This window comes from Tyto alba, unplaced genomic scaffold (assembly GCF_018691265.1).
Source record: "Tyto alba isolate M040663 unplaced genomic scaffold, T.alba_DEE_v4.0 Super-Scaffold_20000042, whole genome shotgun sequence".
In the NCBI taxonomy this organism is placed as follows: Eukaryota; Metazoa; Chordata; class Aves; order Strigiformes; family Tytonidae; genus Tyto; species Tyto alba.
The window spans coordinates 15,531,409-15,546,387 of NW_024881293.1; the positions used below are offsets into that span (position 1 = coordinate 15,531,409).

At 58.0% G+C, this 14,979-nt stretch overlaps 4 protein-coding genes across 7 annotated transcripts; 1 reads left to right on the top strand and 3 right to left on the bottom strand.

Annotated features, from left to right (window-relative positions):
* Positions 1–2,012: 2,012 nt before the first annotated feature.
* Positions 2,013–9,120, bottom strand: LOC104363502 (potassium voltage-gated channel subfamily V member 2-like). Of its 4 annotated transcripts, none has more exons than XM_042794870.1 (3): positions 9,051–9,120; positions 4,354–7,953; positions 2,013–2,996 (listed from the first exon to the last, which is right to left on the bottom strand). In XM_042794870.1, exons 2-3 carry the CDS (start codon positions 5,602–5,604, stop codon positions 2,724–2,726), a joined length of 1,524 nt encoding a protein of 507 aa, XP_042650804.1. In that variant the 5' UTR covers positions 5,605–7,953; positions 9,051–9,120; the 3' UTR covers positions 2,013–2,723. The 4 variants fall into 4 exon arrangements, with proteins under 4 accessions (XP_042650804.1, XP_032858981.2, XP_009968259.3 ...); XM_033003090.2 differs by lacking the exon at positions 9,051–9,120 and adding an exon at positions 8,685–8,787; XM_033003093.2 differs by lacking the exon at positions 9,051–9,120 and adding an exon at positions 8,685–8,787 and having other exon boundaries at positions 2,747–2,996; positions 4,347–7,953.
* CD320 (CD320 molecule) lies at positions 8,659–11,855 on the bottom strand. Its single transcript, XM_042794871.1, has 5 exons — positions 11,746–11,855; positions 11,355–11,567; positions 10,311–10,382; positions 9,794–9,942; positions 8,659–9,355 (listed from the first exon to the last, which is right to left on the bottom strand). Exons 1-4 carry the CDS (start codon positions 11,801–11,803, stop codon positions 9,797–9,799), a joined length of 489 nt encoding a protein of 162 aa, XP_042650805.1. The 5' UTR covers positions 11,804–11,855; the 3' UTR covers positions 8,659–9,355; positions 9,794–9,796.
* A 621-nt stretch (positions 11,856–12,476) lies between these two features.
* NDUFA7 (NADH:ubiquinone oxidoreductase subunit A7) lies at positions 12,477–13,545 on the bottom strand. The gene is made up of 4 exons (XM_033003103.2): positions 13,461–13,545; positions 13,297–13,346; positions 13,055–13,204; positions 12,477–12,742 (listed from the first exon to the last, which is right to left on the bottom strand). Exons 1-4 carry the CDS (start codon positions 13,509–13,511, stop codon positions 12,646–12,648), a joined length of 348 nt encoding a protein of 115 aa, XP_032858994.2. The 5' UTR covers positions 13,512–13,545; the 3' UTR covers positions 12,477–12,645.
* A 43-nt stretch (positions 13,546–13,588) lies between these two features.
* RPS28 (ribosomal protein S28) lies at positions 13,589–14,403 on the top strand. The gene is made up of 3 exons (XM_042794623.1): positions 13,589–13,684; positions 13,992–14,039; positions 14,106–14,403. The coding sequence occupies exons 1-3, from the start codon at positions 13,646–13,648 to the stop codon at positions 14,226–14,228; spliced, it is 210 nt and encodes a 69-aa protein (XP_042650557.1). The 5' UTR covers positions 13,589–13,645; the 3' UTR covers positions 14,229–14,403.
* Positions 14,404–14,979: the final 576 nt, after the last annotated feature.

Below are 14,979 nucleotides of genomic sequence, written 5' to 3' on the forward strand. Positions count from 1 at the left end.
GGGCGGGGAGAGATTCGGTTGCTGAGCCCTGTTCCTGGGAAGCTGGATGATCTCGGGATCCATCAGCCAGCCTGCAGTGGAATCCCTGAGCAGGAGGTGGGGCGCGCGGGGGGACGCGGTGAGAGGGTCTGGGGTTGAGGGGGGGTGTAGAGGTGCCCAGAGGTGATGCTGCCGGGGCGGGCAGGTGGTGGGGCAGGACGGCTCTGGGTGAGGATGGCTGGAAGAGGCTGGGCCACGCCCGGAGGGAAGGAGGTTCCTCGTGGATGAGAAACGGGGTGGAAAACAGAGCGGAGGTGTAGAGAGGGTGGGTGTCAACGTGGGTACGAGGGAGTGGGTGTAGGTGCTGGGGGTGAGGGCAGGGGTCCCTGCCACAGGGTTCAGCCCCTCCAAGACTTCCCAACAGTCTCCAACAGCAGAGGCTTAACCGTGGTCCCAGGCTGACACCAGGACCCGTGTGTTGCCCCCCCCCAGCAGCTCTTCACCTACAAGCTCAGCTTGCAGGTGACTAAATCCCACTGTGGCCTGGCGGGCACCGGTTTCCTCCCACTGCTCACTGGAAAGCAGCACTACCAGCTGTTGGTCCTTCCCCACCACTGCCTGCCCTGCAGCCGGGGGCCCCTCTCCCCATCCCACCCAGGGGACAGGTGAATCCCATCCCCCCCGGGAGCCCACTGACTAGGTATGGTCCCACATCAGAGGGCAAATCCTTCCCCTGTGCCCCACACACGTTCCCCCACTGCCCCCGGGCTGTGAACACAGGGCAGAGCCACGTGGTGCATCCTGAGCGCACACAGGTGGCCCAGCTCCTCTTGCCAATGCACCCAGGGCCAGGCTTCTCCTCCCAAAACCAACATCTCACCTGCGTCCCACGAGAGCCCCGTCCTCCCACCGATGGGCAGGAGAGGTGGTTGTGAGCCCTGGGGAGAGGCCCTCTCCTCACCCCTGAATTATAAGCAGTTTACTGAATTACCCAAAGTGGCTGGCCAATTATCCAAGACAATGAATGGCTTTGGCTTGGTTTATTAAATGCCTGTTCCTGGGGATGCACTGGCTACCAGCTCTGCACCCCCAGGGTGCCTGTGGTTCCCATCACAGCAGCACCCTAAGCCAGGACCGTGCCCCGATTCTCCCAGGGCAGAGGGAAGGAAAATGGGTTTGACTGGGCCTTCACCCAGATCTCCACGTGGGACTCGGCCTGGGCTGCTCAGCCGGGACGAGTCGTGGGGGTGCGGGGCCTCTGCCTGGTGGGCAGAGCCTGTGTATGGCTCAGTCCCGGAGCGGAGCAGCTCCTGCGCGCGTGTCGCACTGGGCTTCATCTCACCCTGGGTGTCCACTTCTGCCACCCTCAGAAGGGTAACAGAGTTCAGTCCCCTCGGCACGGTTTGAGCCTGGAGGGCAACCGGGCACCACGCAGCCGCTTGATCACTCCTTCCCCCTCAGGGATGGGGAAGAGAAAATAAAACAGAAGGCTCAGGAATCGAGACAAGGACAGGGAGGGATGACTCATGGGCAAAAGAGAGACTCCTTAGGGGAAGAAAAAGAACATTGATTTAATTTAAACACCTCCACGAACAGCACTTAATTTACTGATCAGGGCAGGACAGTGAGAAATGCAACATCTTAAAAACATCTTTACCCCAACTCTTCCCTTATTCCCGAGGTCTGCTTTGTTCCAAATTTTTCTCTCTCCTTCCCCCTGAGCGGTGAAGGGGGCAGGGGATGGGGGCTGTGGTCAGTTCATCGCCCGTTGTTTCTGCCGCTCCTTCCTCCTCAGGGAAGGACTCCTCGCACTCTTTCCCTGCTCCCGCATGAGGTCCCTCTCACAGGAGACAGTTCGCCACAAACTGCTCCAGTGGGAGTCCCTCCCACGGGCTGCAGCCTCCCCAGCATCAGACTGCTCCAGCACGGGCTGCCCTCAGCGTCCCAGCCTCCTTTGGGTGCAGATACCTGCTCGGGTGCGGGGTCCTCCCCGGGCTGCAGGTGGGCGTCTGTTCCACCCGTGACCTCCCTGGGTGCAGGGGCACAGCCTACCCTCTCCCCAGGGGCTGCAGGGGGGTCTCTACTCCAGCACACCTTCCCCCTCCCGCCTCCTCCTCTTTTCTCCCACTGATGGCGTTCTGCAGAGGTATTTCCCTCATAACTCCTTCTTGCAACTCTTCTTCCTCTCAGGTTTGCTTTCTTAAATATGTTATCACAGAGCTGCGGCCACCGTCACTGATAGGCTTGGCCTTGGCCAGAGCTGGGTCTGACTTGGAGCTGAAGGAGCTTTGAGAAGCTTCTCACAGGAGCCACCTTTGCAGCTACTTCCCCCCGTACCAAAACACCCACCACACCCAAACCCGACACCCCCCTGCACCCCCCTGCTCCCTGCCGGTGCCCTCAGGGTGGCCCGTGCCCCAGACCATCACAGACACGTCCTGTCCTGCCCGTACCGTGCGCTCTTTGGCCGGTGCTTTACAGACCGCTCCGCGGGGCAGCAGGCTCCAGCGCGCACTCCCGAGGAAGGTCACAGCGCACACGGGCGCGTTTCACTCCTCCAAACAGCCGGAGCTGGCAGCGGCACCTGGACAGGCGCAGAGCCCCCCCCGAGCTGCTGTGACTTGCTGCTCGCTGCCTGAGTTGTGGAGCCTCCCCAGGGGACGGGACCCACTGGGGAGACGGCCAGGCTGGAGGGAGGATGCACCGCGGTGGAGGGGGGGTCCGGGGGGGTCCAGGGCTGGTGGTCAGTGGTGCCAGCGGGGGTCAGCTCTGCTGCACTCCGACAGCTTCTGCAGGATTCGCTCCCTCAAGCAGATCCTCCTGGACAGCTTGAGCAAGTGGCTGGTCTTATTCTCGTGGGCCTTCAGCTTGGCATAGTAGTCAGAAAACTTGTTGTAGAGGACGGAGATGGGCATGCCGTTGAGGATGATGCCAAAGGAGATGCAGGCAAATGCCACCATCCTGCCGAGCACCGTGTTGGGCACAGTGTCTCCGTAGCCCACAGTGGAAAGGCTGACCTGGGCAAGGAAGGGGAAGGATAAAATCCTACGTGAACAAGCCCAGCAGACCCCGCTTGCCAGTGCCAGCATCAACCTCCCCCTGCCCCTGCATGGGAACCGGGTATCACCTGGGAACAGCACTGCACCACGACTGCAGCCAGCTTGGCCAGGGTTCAGCTCCCCGGGGTGCACCCAGCAGGCCTGGACACCCCAAGGAAAGGGCTGGATGAGGCCCCAACAGCAGAGACCAGAGGCAAGCCTTCCTGCTCCCGCCGCCCCTTCACATGTGTCTCTTCAAAAGCAGCTGGACATCACTGAGCTGAACAGTTTCCAGCAGCCAGACTGTCTGCTGGAGTTTCCTGCCCCCACAGAGCAGTGGCTCTGCTGCTTCCCGGCCGTGAGCTGTCTGGTCCCACAGGAATGAAGCTTCCCGGACCCTCCCTCCAAGGGAAACAGGCACTGCCCAGGAATGCACCTGGAGGAACTGTGTTTGGATGGCAGGGGAGCAGGACTGGGGAGAGGGCGATTGCTGGGACAGAGAGGTTTAGGCTTTGCATGGAGCTGTGATGACCAGGGACGGGATCAGCCTGTGACATTTAAATACTCAAATCTGGTGATTTTGCACTTCCTTCAAGAGGGATGAATTTGAGGCAGGCAGCCTGTGCTGGCTAAGGGCGATTATAAGAGCAGAAGTGATCTGTGGGATCATTTAATCTGTGAATCAAAATGCCCTTGTAACCCCTGGCTCTCGAGTGCTTTAGCTGCTCGGAGGTAATCCCAGGTTTATTACAGGGCTCAGCTCAGCAGAGCTGCCGGCTCCTGGTACGAGCAAGGCAGCAAACCAGGCTCCCTGTCCCCAGCTGCAGCACACCCCAGTCTGTGTCCTCTCTCAGGACACAGGCTGAGGCACACCCTGACCGTGTTTCCTTGGCTCCTGCATGCAGCCCTGGGTGCCCTGGCTCAGCCCAAGCTCTGACCCCCTCACATCTGCTGAGCCCAGACAGGCTGCAATGCTGCACAAGCCTCGGGCTGTCCCCGTGCCCGTGGGGTCTGAACCACATCCACCCAACACCTGGGTCCCAGGACAGGTAAAGCCCAAGCTGAGTTACATCCCCTTTGTCACTAAGCCAGGCCTGGAGGTTCCCAGGCCACCACCTCTGCCCCACCACCCCGCACCAGCACTGGCTTTTGAACCTCTGAGCTTAGTCCAAATCTCTGATTTCTTGTCTCAGAGCCTTTTCTCAGGGCTCTGGGTTTCCCACCATTACTGAGCTGGTGGGAAGACTGGGCCCTTCTCTGCCTCCTGGCCAGCAGCAGTGGTGAATCCCTCAAGCACCAGGGCAACCCCTACCCATGGAAGGTGCTCACATCTTACCGCTGCCCACCACCATGTGTAGGGGATACTGGTGAAGTTGGTGCCTGGGACATCATGTTCCACCGAGTGCATGAGAGCGGAGAAGGTGAAGACCCCCATGGCGATGAAGAGGAAGAGGCAGCAAACCTGCTGGTAGCACTGGCGCATGGTGAAGCCAAAAGCCCGAAGACCAGTGGAGTGACGCGCCAGCTTGAGGATGCGGAAGATCCTCATGAGCTTGATGAGCTTGAGGACTTTGCCCAGCTTGCTCACATTCTCCACCTTGTGCAGTTCCTCATGGTAAAGCGTGTCTCCTTCGTCCAGGTTTTCAATGAGCATCTGGATGTAGAAGGGCAGGATGGCCACCAGGTCTACAGCATTAAATGCTGCCCGTAAAAGGTTCCTGAAGCTGGAGGAGGATATGAGTCGCATGACATATTCAGAGGTGAAGAAGATGGCACAGATCATCTCCAGCTGCTCCATCCACATCTTCCCTGTCTTGTGTTTCATCTCCTCCACTGTGCTCAGTGTCATCCCCACGATGGAGATAAGCACAAAGAAGCTTGACATGACAGCAATGATCTTGGCTGCGACAGAAGAGTATGGATTCTCAATGAGGTTCCAGATCATCTTCCGAAACCATCCCAGAAATTTGCCCTCAAACTGCTCCACTGAGTCCAGGGGCTCCAGTTCTGCCTCTAGCTCCTTCTGTATTTTCAGGTACTCACTGAGTTCATCCTGCTTTTCCTCAAACAGGATCCGGCAGCAGCGTTGGGAGTATTTCAGATGGATTCCCCAGTATTCAATTTCCTCCACAAAGTTGCTGGGGCACATCTCATCCATTATCCACAGGATCCCGCTGTGGTAGAAGTGGAAGATGTAGTGGAAAATTGAAGGATCTCTGTCAAAGAAGTACTCGTTCCTCTGCACGGAGTAGTCATCGCAGAGCTCCAGCTTCTTCACAGGGTCTGTATAAAGGGCCAGCTTCCCCAGCCTGGTGATGGGATAAAGGGCCGCTACCTTGTAAGCTATCCGGAACAATCTGCCACCCACGTTAATGTTGAGCAAGGACTTGTTCCTTTGTATGAGAGGCTTGGTTTTCTCCTGGTTTCTGCCCCTCACGCTCTGCATGGACCTCCATTGCTTTACCAGGCTGTCCTGTGCAAACGGGATGTGGGTTTCCTCTTCCTCCCGTGTCTGGCAGCAACCCCGGCGATCCCCTGGCCTCAGGCTGGCGGAGAGACTCGCACACCTTGTCCCCAGCTGCCTCATCGTGCCGGCCCCTCCAAAGCAGCGGTTCCCATTTCGGGCCGTGGGACAGCAGCTCTGGCTTCAGGAGAACGCTCCCACCAGGCGTACACTGACTGGGACAAGTGCCCCGAGCTCAGAAGAGCAGCGGGGAGCTGCTGCCTGAGGGGCACTGGCCATGTCTTGGTGCCACGTGGCACCTGCCAGGTTCCCAAAGCCGATTGCTTATCAGATTGGGGGTTGCACTGTAGGAGTCAAAGGCAGCTAAGCGTCCTCTCCTTAAGACAATAACGAGATTGAAGCACCAGCCCTTTATGTAAGGAACTATTTCCAGCTCTGCGCTTGTCTTTTTCTTTTTTCTGTTCTTATTAGTTGTTTGCGTTTGTCACATGCTACCCTGTCTCCAAGGAGGGTGTCCCTGATAGCCAACTGAAAAGAGAGCATGAACTTGCCCAGATTTAACCCCTGAAGGACCTCCCTTGCCAGGCACAGAAAGGTGCAGACATGCAGGACTTGCATCAGCTTTGCACCCCCGCAGCAGATGCTGCTCTTGGCACAGTCATTCATTGCAGCTGCCCCTGCGCTGGCAGCTGCCATAGCCCAGGGAAGGGAAATGGTTGTTGCCTCCCAGCTCCTTCCTCAAAACCCCACAGCACAGGCCCGCAGGGGAAGAGGTGAAGGACCCGTCTCACCCTCCACGCAGTGCCCGAGTGGATCCCCAACGTGACAGGCTGCCTCTGCACCACTGCCCTGGGGCAGCTGCCCACTGCACCAGCCTTCAGCCCCTTTACTCCCACAAGCAGGGGCAGGAAGGTGGAATAGGATACCTGAAATGGAAGTATGCAGTAAAAGTTCCCCTGAACTACAGGAACTGAGGAGGAGCAAATAAACCTTTAGATTTGCCAGTAAAAGGGGAACCAAAATTAAACGGGCCAATCTTTGATGCCTTACCCTGGAACACAACCCTACCCCAGCATGTAAAACATCACATTTATTTCCATGAACTGATCTAATTAAATACAGAGACCTGGAGTACAAAGCTGCTCCTAGGCTGAAAAGCAGCTCAGGCTCCTCTACAACTGAAGTCTCTGAGCCTGGGGATTAGTACAACAAAAGTGCTTCTGGCACCAGACGGAGGAAGGGAAATTGCTGTCACAAACACAGTCCCAAGCTGTGGCACAAGACCCATAAAAATGTGTTTCTTTCAACCCTGAACCACTCAGCTCAGGGATCGGTAGGCCAAGCCTGCATGACCTTGCTGTAGGAAGAGGCCATGACGGCCCAAAACACCCACCAGCCTCGCCCCCCCCGCGGGCAGCAAGGGGCCCTGCCTGTGCAGCAGAGCAGCACGCTCCAGCTCCAGCTCCAGCTCCAGCTCCAGCTCAGCAGCTCGGGACAGGCTGGTGACAGCTGGCCTCTGCCACACGGCCCCCACAGCACAAGTGCTTGTCGGCCCCAGCTCAGCCCTGTCCCGACGGGATTTCTGAAGCACCTTCCCACTCTGCTGGACACCCCACTCCTTTCACTTGCTCTCACGAAGAAGGAACAAGGTCAGGCAGTCTTTAATTTTTCACCTTGTTCTTGGCTAAGTTTCCTTTCGTCATTAATTCTGCAGTAGCACCCCCGGTGCCAGTGCCAGCTGTTTCTCTTGTCTCCACCTACTCTATTCACTCCACTCCCTGTATTTCATTTTTTTCTATTGCAGCTGATGTGTGCTGGAGTCACTTCAGTCCCAGGCAGGCACAGCAGCACTTGGTTTCCCTATCTGCCCATGCTAGCCTAAAACCACAAGTCCTCTCTCCCAGGTCCAAAGGTGAAGCAGGCCCCCACCTCCTGATTACAGAATTCAAGCAAATGCACACATCCAAGAAAAACAGAAAATCCACAACGCATTAAAGTTCTTTATTCTCCTGTGTCATTCTCCAACAGCTATCTCCACCTGTCCCTGTGGGAACAGAAGCAAGGTTGTGCGCACTCTCACAAATGACCTCCTGGGACTAAAACCAGCAGCACTAGAGTAACTCAGCACTCCGTATCACATACAGAAGTTTCTCCCATGGGTTACAGCAGCACACTCACACTATCCAGGAGTGAAAGACTCCTGCTCCAAGGCTGATGACCCATGTCTGCTTGACAAGCCAAGTTCTCACCTTTAAGGCACAGAGGTCAGCAGCCAAGGCAGCAGTTTTCTACCTTTTGCGCACTTAGTGAACACTTGTGCAAAGAATACGTGGCCAACATTGAACTAGAGGCACTGGTCAGTAATGTCCTTCCCCCGCTGCCAGTTCCGAAAAGTGTACAGCACTGAACTGTTCCGAAACAGCTATACATGCCACAATCCAATGTTTGATCCAAGACAGAAGTTATTTCAAGCTGGGAAAAAAAAAAAAAAAAAAAGGCAAACACTCAAACCCTCATAGACACACAGAATGGTTTGGGCTGGAAGGGACCTTTAAAGATCACCTAATCCCACCCCCCTGCCCCGGGCAGGGCCCCCTTCCCCCAGCCCAGGGGGCTCCCAGCCCCGTCCAACCTGGCCTTGAACCCTTCCAGGGAGGGGGCAGCCACAGCTGCTCTGGGCACCCTGGGCCAGCGCCTCGCCCCCCAAACAGGGAACAATTTCTCCCTTAGATCTCATCTAAATCTGCCCTCTGTCAATTTAAAGCCATGCCATTACCCCTTGTCCTGTCACCAAGAAGCCTTGATAAAAAGCCTCTCCATCTTTCTTACAAGCCTCCTTTATATATTGAAAAGACACATTAAGGTCTCCCTGGAGCCTTCTCCTCTCCAGGGATTGCCCCAACCAAGGTGCAGGACCTTGCACTTGACCTTATTGAACGTCATGAGATTCACATGGGCCCACTCCTCCAGCATGAATGTCCCTCTGGATGACATCCCTTCCCTCAAGTGAATCAACTGCACCACACAGCTTGTGTCATCCACAGACTTGCTGAGGGTGCACTTGATCCTGCTATACGTGACACTGATGAAGATACTAATTAGCATTGGTCCCAGTACAGACCCTTGAGGGACACCACTCATGTCAAAACAGTTTTAAGGAAGACACCATTAACAGTGTTAGAGAAGCAACATCCAGAGTTTACCACTGGGGTGGAAAGTGCAGTTCTGCAAAGGGCAGAGATCCTTGCTGGAAAGGAGTGTGCAGAGAAGCCGCTTGCCCCACGCTGACTCAGAGTGGCAGCACACCAAAGCCAGAGCAGACAGGGAGTTTTTCAACTTTCACCCCTGGGGTTGACCTGTCAGTAGAAGCTTCCTGTACATTGGATTGAGCAGCATCAAAACACTAGCGCCAAGATGGAGCACATGTCTGATCTGCACAGTCAGTGGGCTCCTACTGAACTGGAAGAGAAAGCCCGCGTTCCTTGAGAAAATCCAGGGGTAAGAATGGGGCAGGTGAAAAAAGTCTCTTGGCTGGAAGCGGAGGGAAACAGCTGAATGGCATCTAGCACCTGTCATTTCATGGAGAATAAAATCTTCAGGTCCAAGGCCACACTGGTGAGAATCAACATTAATCCCTGGAGATAAAAACAATAAATAAATTAATTTGTGCCACCTTTGTACGGGGTGATTTCACAGCACCAGAGAAAGTCCTGTGCTATTAGTCCCACAATCTAACATCCATTCCCAAGGGGAGCATCTTCTTGTTATTCCAGTGTAACAACCCAGATTTGGGAGCTTATGTCCAATTCAGTCTCTGTGGTGAGGAGGGGGGAGACCAGGCTAGTCCCATCTTATCACCTCATGGTAAAGATCCCTGTTATAAGAACAGAAAAACACCTGGTTATTGACAGTCCTTTGGGCAAAAACCTGGTTTGACTTCAGTTTGTGGAAAATGGAAGAAAACCCACATCATAAGATTAGTATCTTAGCATGAGTACTCTGTCCTTGGCAGACAAGGAAGGACAGAGACCAGCACATCACCATCAAAAGAAGCCAACATCTTCCCAGATTAGGCTATGCAACTATCCCTGCAGTCAAGCAAAAACCTTTGTGTCTGATTGCAATAAAGGAAAGTAATAGTTCTGCTGCTTCAGGGCAGACTGAAATCCCAAGCATGTGGCTGATAAGCAGCAAGAAAGGCCAGAAAAAGCTACGCCCGGAGAGGAAAGCTCTAGAGGCTAGAAACACAGGGCAAGAAAGCATTTCTTCCTCATGCATACAAACCGAACCGCATGGGGGGCATGAAACTTACCCTTCAGGGAAATGAGCCCATCTGGCTCTTGTCAGGCACCAGCTGTTCCCTGGATGCTTTTTCAAGACTGAAGATGTCAGATCTACTTTTTGCTTTGGAGAGGCCCCACACAGCAACGGAACTCACAGCTACGAGGATGCTCAGGAGCACTAGAGAAGGGAGTGCACAAGCAGAGGACCACTCACTGCACCTGGTCTGGACATCAGTACTGGGCTCTGCTGCTCAACAGCATTAGCCAACAGCTAGAGATCAGCAGCTTTCCTCAAGGGCAAGGGACAGAGAGGGAGGAAGTCAGTTAGTGCCAGATTGCATGGAATGGCCTTTCCAAGGACACAGTGCACTCAAGTGAGAGGAATGATTAAGCTGTGGTGTAAGGCCTCCCCTAGCCCTCCCAGCCCAGCAGAAGCAGCTACTGACACAGGTCTGGAATTAACTCCATCAGGATATGATCCATCAGGATCAATTTATATCCCAAGTCAGGACCAACACCATGTGCAGCACTCTAGGTCTCACATACCTGCAATAATCAAGACCCACATGCGGCCTTGACTCCTCAGCGGCACAGAACCCGCAGGCATAGCTGAAGTCTCTGTGAGGAAAGAACACGAAGTCCATCAGGCTTCCAACTCACCCTATGGTTAGCATTCAAAGCAGTCTCCAATCCAAATCTGGATGAGTTCCCAGTTCACCTCAAGAGCGCCAACAGGCCTTTTTCAATTTAAGCAAAACCTTATCTGCCGTTACTGTGATTAGCCCATATCAGAGGAAAAAAAGTGCTACTGGAAATGCATAACAGGGAAAGCTGGGAGATTTCCCAGCTGTAGCTGCAGCCTCCTAACCTCTCCCCGTGGCGCTGGCAAGCCCCAGGTACAACCAAAATGCAGCTCATCTCCCCACCTACCAACTGAACCGGTGCAGGCATCAAATCCAAACAGTCTCCCATGCCTGCAGTAACACCCCTCCTCGCCACACCAACGGTGCTTCAGCTCCCAGACGCCCCTTGGGCAAGGGACGCTGGAACAGCACTTTCAAGCACCTCAGCCAACAGGTTTGTGACAAAGGAAGCTCCAGAGCATCTCAGAGCAGAGCAGCAGACACAGACAGTCCTGGCAGCGTGACAGATACCAGCGTCTGCTGCTCTGATCCTGTCCGCACAGCCCAGTAGTGCTTCCCCATCCTCTTCCCTTCAGCCTGCCCCTTCCCTGGAGGTCAGAGGAGCTTAGAAGAGCGGACAGAAACTCCCATGTGGCTGGCTTGTTGGAAGGAAGCAGCCAGAACTGCGTGTTCTGGAAGAAGGTACTTCAAAGGCACTTCCCGATGGAGCCCTGGGGTGTTTAAAAGCCGTCTCCACAGGAGGAAGGGTGGGGCTGGCCCCACAGCGCTTCTCCTGCCCAAAGCAGGTTGTGTTGAATGGAACTGTCTCAGAGACGCTGGAAACGGCGGAGATGAGAGGCTTTGGTCTGGTTCTCCACCCTCTGAGCACAGAGGCCGCCCGTCGGGGCTCGGCCCCCCGCACCCCCGGCCGGCCGAAGGGCCCGTGCCACCGGCCGCACCCCCGTACCTGCGCTGGCGCTAGGCCGCACTCCAGAGCTCCGCGGCGGGGTCACCCCAGCGGCGCCGGGGCTCGGCTCCTCCGGCGCGGCCGCCGTCCCGCAGCCCCGCTCGTCCCCCTCGTCCTCGCAGTCGGGGTGTCCGTCGCAGCGCCACTCCCAGGGGAAGCAGACGGCGCCGGGCTCGCACTGGAAGCGGCCCGGGGGGCAGCCGGGCAGGGACGCTGCGGGGACGGAGAGGGGCTGAGGGGGGGGCCGCGAGGCGCCCGGGCCGCTGCGCGCCTGAGGGGAGCCCACGCGTCCGCCATTGCGAGCAAAGGGGCAGGGCGAGGGGAGGGCAGGGCAGGGCGAGGGGAGGGCAGGGCAGGGGCGCGGCGCGGCCGAGCCCCGCTTCCCACTCACCGTTCCCCGGCGGAGGCGGCAGCGCCGGCAGCGCCAGCAGCACCAGCAGCCACGCCATCCCGCGGCTTCCCTGCGCCCCCGGGCCGCGCCTCTAGAAAGCCGGCCGCGCCGTGGCAGGGCGCATGCGCGCCGGCGTGCCACCGCCAATGGGAAGCCGGTGCCCTTGAGGGGGCCCCGCCCTCCCCGCGCGGCGGGCGGAGCGCGGCCGCCATCTCGCGAGCGGGGGCGCCCCCGCCGCCCCGGGCCGGGCCGGGCCGGGCCGGGCTTCCCCCGGGGCCGCGGGCCGGGCCGGGCCGGGCTTCCCCCGGGGCCGCGGGCCGGGCCGGGCCGGGCTTCCCCCGGGGCCGCGGGCCGGGGCTCCGCAGGTCACCGCAGGTTCAGGGCAGGTGGCCCCGCGCCCCGGGGAGGGGGCTGCCCGAGCGCTCTGCGCCGGGAAAGCACGTAGGCGCAGCAGGGCAGCCTGAGCCGGTACCGGGCGCTTGCGGTACGGGCACGGCGGCCACTGACCTCCCGTCTCTTGCTGCAAAAGCAAGAGCACGCGGTCCTTTTTGGCTGGGGCGTGTTTCATTCAGCTCTGTCCTGAAGCGGTATCTCCGCTGTAATTTACAAACCCGCTGCGGTTCAGATCGAATGCACGAGTACGTTGCTGTTCCCGCAAGGAAACCCAATACCCAAACCAATACGAAAAAGTAGCAATTTGGATAATTCAAATAAAACAGACAAAATGGTGGTGGTGGTGGTGGTAATCACAGCTTTAAATACATTATTAGGCATGCATCAGCAGCACTAGGACAAGTTCTGTGCAGCATCGCTGTAGCAAAATCCACCATGGGGTTCTCTGTTACAGTGCTGCCCTGTAACAAGCTGTGACCTGTACATCGGCCTCATCACATTTACTTCTCACAAATAAGGCTGGTCTTTTGAAATTTCCCACTTCTTCAGTACTGGTCCTGGCGTCACTGGCTTTTTCTCAGCTGTTGTCACTGCAGAGCCTGAACTGAGGAAGGGGAAGGAAGAGAGAAAAGAGGCTTTAGTGACGCTATGAAAATCAGATTCAGATTTCATTGGGAGTACAGGTTTTATTAGTGCTAGAGGGATCTGTTAAGTCAACTTCCAGACACAGCCCTTATTCAAGAGAGAATATAGAGACACAAAGAATTAGTCTTAACATTCTTCTACCAACCTGGGAAATCCAACACTACTTACTGGACGAGTTGTGCATTTCTGGTGTCAATGAAGCGAGGCTTAAGCCCGCTCAGCTCCAACAGTGGCAGTGCCAGTGCTGCGGGACCGGCCGGGTCAGACCTACCTGCCAGCCCGAGCCCCCGCAGGGAGGGTTTTCTGTGCCATCACGACCACGACGGGCGGCAGAGACTCTCGGCGACCGTCCCGGCTGCAGTAATAGTTACCGGCGAGCTTGTGGCTGGGGCCCACCGGGAGCCGAGGCGGCGGCTGGCTCCTGGACAAGAGAACGGGCGGCCCCTCGTCAGCGGCGGCCGGGAGCCTCAGGGCGCCCGCCCGGGCCCGCAGCGCCGCCCGCCCCGCCGGCACCTCTGCGAGATCTCCGTGTAGCGCAGCGGCAGCTTGGCCTGCAGGTCCCGCTGCAAGGCAAAGGCGAGAGCGTCTCACGCACCGCGGGCCGCTGCCCCGCGCAGAGGGCACCGCCTCACGGGTGTGCGTGGGGGGGTGCTGGGGGTGGTGGGGGCTGCCCTTACCCCCGCCAAGAAGTTTCGGAAGCGCTGGACGAGCCGGGTGGCCGTCGCCATCTTGGGCGCAGTGAAGGACAGGCGGGCGCGGGGGGTGCCGGGAGAGAGGGGGGCGCTGAATCTCGCGAGAACTTGGCGCGGTAGAAAAGGGCGCGCGGGGGAGCCCCGCCCTTTCCCTGCGCCGCGGAGCCGCCATGGACACGAGCCGCGTGCAGCCCATCAAGCTGGCCAGGGTGAGGGCGGCGGGACCGGGGCCGGGACCGGGACCGGGGGGCGGTGGGGACCGGGGCCGGGATCGGGACCGGGGGGCGGTGGGGACCGGGGCCGGGACCGGGACCGGGGGGCGGTGGGGACCGGGATCGGGGCCTGGACCGGGACCGGGATCGGGATCGGGGGTAGGCGGCGGTGGGGACCGGGATCGGGATCGGGATCGGGGGGCGGCGGCAGGGACCGGGGCCGGGATCGGGGGGCGGCGGCAGGGACCGGGGCCGGGGCCGGGTCGGCGGGGCCGGGCGCTGAGCCTCTGCTCTGTCCCCGCAGGTGACCAAGGTGCTGGGCCGGACGGGGTCGCAGGGACAGTGCACGCAGGTGAGGCAGCGGGGCCGGGCGGGGAGCGGGGCCGCCGGGCCGGGCTGACGCCGTCTCGCCCCGCAGGTGCGGGTGGAGTTCATGGACGACACGAGCCGCTCCATCATCCGCAACGTGAAGGGCCCCGTGCGCGAGGGCGACGTCCTCACGCTGCTGGAGTCGGAGCGCGAGGCGCGGCGGCTGCGCTGAGGCCCCGGGCCCGCGCGGAGCCTCGGCCCCCGCGCCCGCGCGCGGCCCCCGCCGTCCCCTTCCAGGGAGCGGGGCCTCCCGGCGTTTGCGCGGAGCGGCCGGGCACGGGCACCGGCACCGGCACGGGGAGAGGGGCGCGGCGGCGGCGCTACTGCAATAAAGGCTTTTTCCGGTAGTCCCTCGCCTGGGCCTCATGCATCAGTACTCAGGTCATTCTCAGTCCTTGCGCACCTGCCTTTGGTTGGTGGGTTCAGCTAAGGGACAGAAGCATGTCCCGCTTATTGCTGGGGTCACACATCATGCCTTCATCATAATGTTACGGTGTCCTTGCATTTTTGTTAGCCTCTCACAACAAACACAACTCTGCTTTGATTACAGCAACTTTCTCCCGACCTTTAAAGTAACGCTGCTAAACTTACTGGCCTTCTGGGGAGTTCAGTTATGAGTTGAAGTCAAGCTTTGTACCAGCTTGCAAAGCAACAGCCTGCTGCTTATGTCCGTCTGTCCTCAGTAAACGATTCTATAAATGCTGCTATAAATACACCTACTCACTGTCTTTCCTGGCAGTCACCCACAGAGGGTGAGTGCTTGTCTCCCTCCCCTTAGTAAATTGGTCTCACTTACTTTCTTCCGCAACTTTCCCTTCCACCACACAACTAGCTAGAAAGATTTCTTGATTTTTGGTAAAAGTAAGGCTGAAAGAATTAGGAATGATCCTGGAAACTGTCATAGTTCGAGGGCTGGTTTTTAA

Coding starts and splice junctions, on each gene's coding strand:
- LOC104363502 (XM_042794870.1), bottom strand. CDS start 5,604: ATGAGGCAGCTGGGGACAAGGTGTGCGAGTCTCTCCGCCAGCCTGAGG. Junction 2,997..4,353: donor ACACATGGTGGTGGGCAGCG/GTAAGATGTGAG, acceptor TTCCTTGCCCAG/GTCAGCCTTTCCACTGTGGG.
- CD320 (XM_042794871.1), bottom strand. CDS start 11,803: ATGGCGTGGCTGCTGGTGCTGCTGGCGCTGCCGGCGCTGCCGCCTCCG. Junction 11,568..11,745: donor GCCGCCTCCGCCGGGGAACG/GTGAGTGGGAAG, acceptor CCGTCCCCGCAG/CGTCCCTGCCCGGCTGCCCC. Junction 10,383..11,354: donor GCGGCCTAGCGCCAGCGCAG/GTACGGGGGTGC, acceptor CTTTCCTCACAG/AGACTTCAGCTATGCCTGCG.
- NDUFA7 (XM_033003103.2), bottom strand. CDS start 13,511: ATGGCGACGGCCACCCGGCTCGTCCAGCGCTTCCGAAACTTCTTGGCG. Junction 13,347..13,460: donor TCCGAAACTTCTTGGCGGGG/GTAAGGGCAGCC, acceptor TTTGCCTTGCAG/CGGGACCTGCAGGCCAAGCT. Junction 13,205..13,296: donor TACACGGAGATCTCGCAGAG/GTGCCGGCGGGG, acceptor TCTCTTGTCCAG/GAGCCAGCCGCCGCCTCGGC.
- RPS28 (XM_042794623.1), top strand. CDS start 13,646: ATGGACACGAGCCGCGTGCAGCCCATCAAGCTGGCCAGG. Junction 13,685..13,991: donor AGCCCATCAAGCTGGCCAGG/GTGAGGGCGGCG, acceptor CTGTCCCCGCAG/GTGACCAAGGTGCTGGGCCG. Junction 14,040..14,105: donor CGCAGGGACAGTGCACGCAG/GTGAGGCAGCGG, acceptor CTCGCCCCGCAG/GTGCGGGTGGAGTTCATGGA.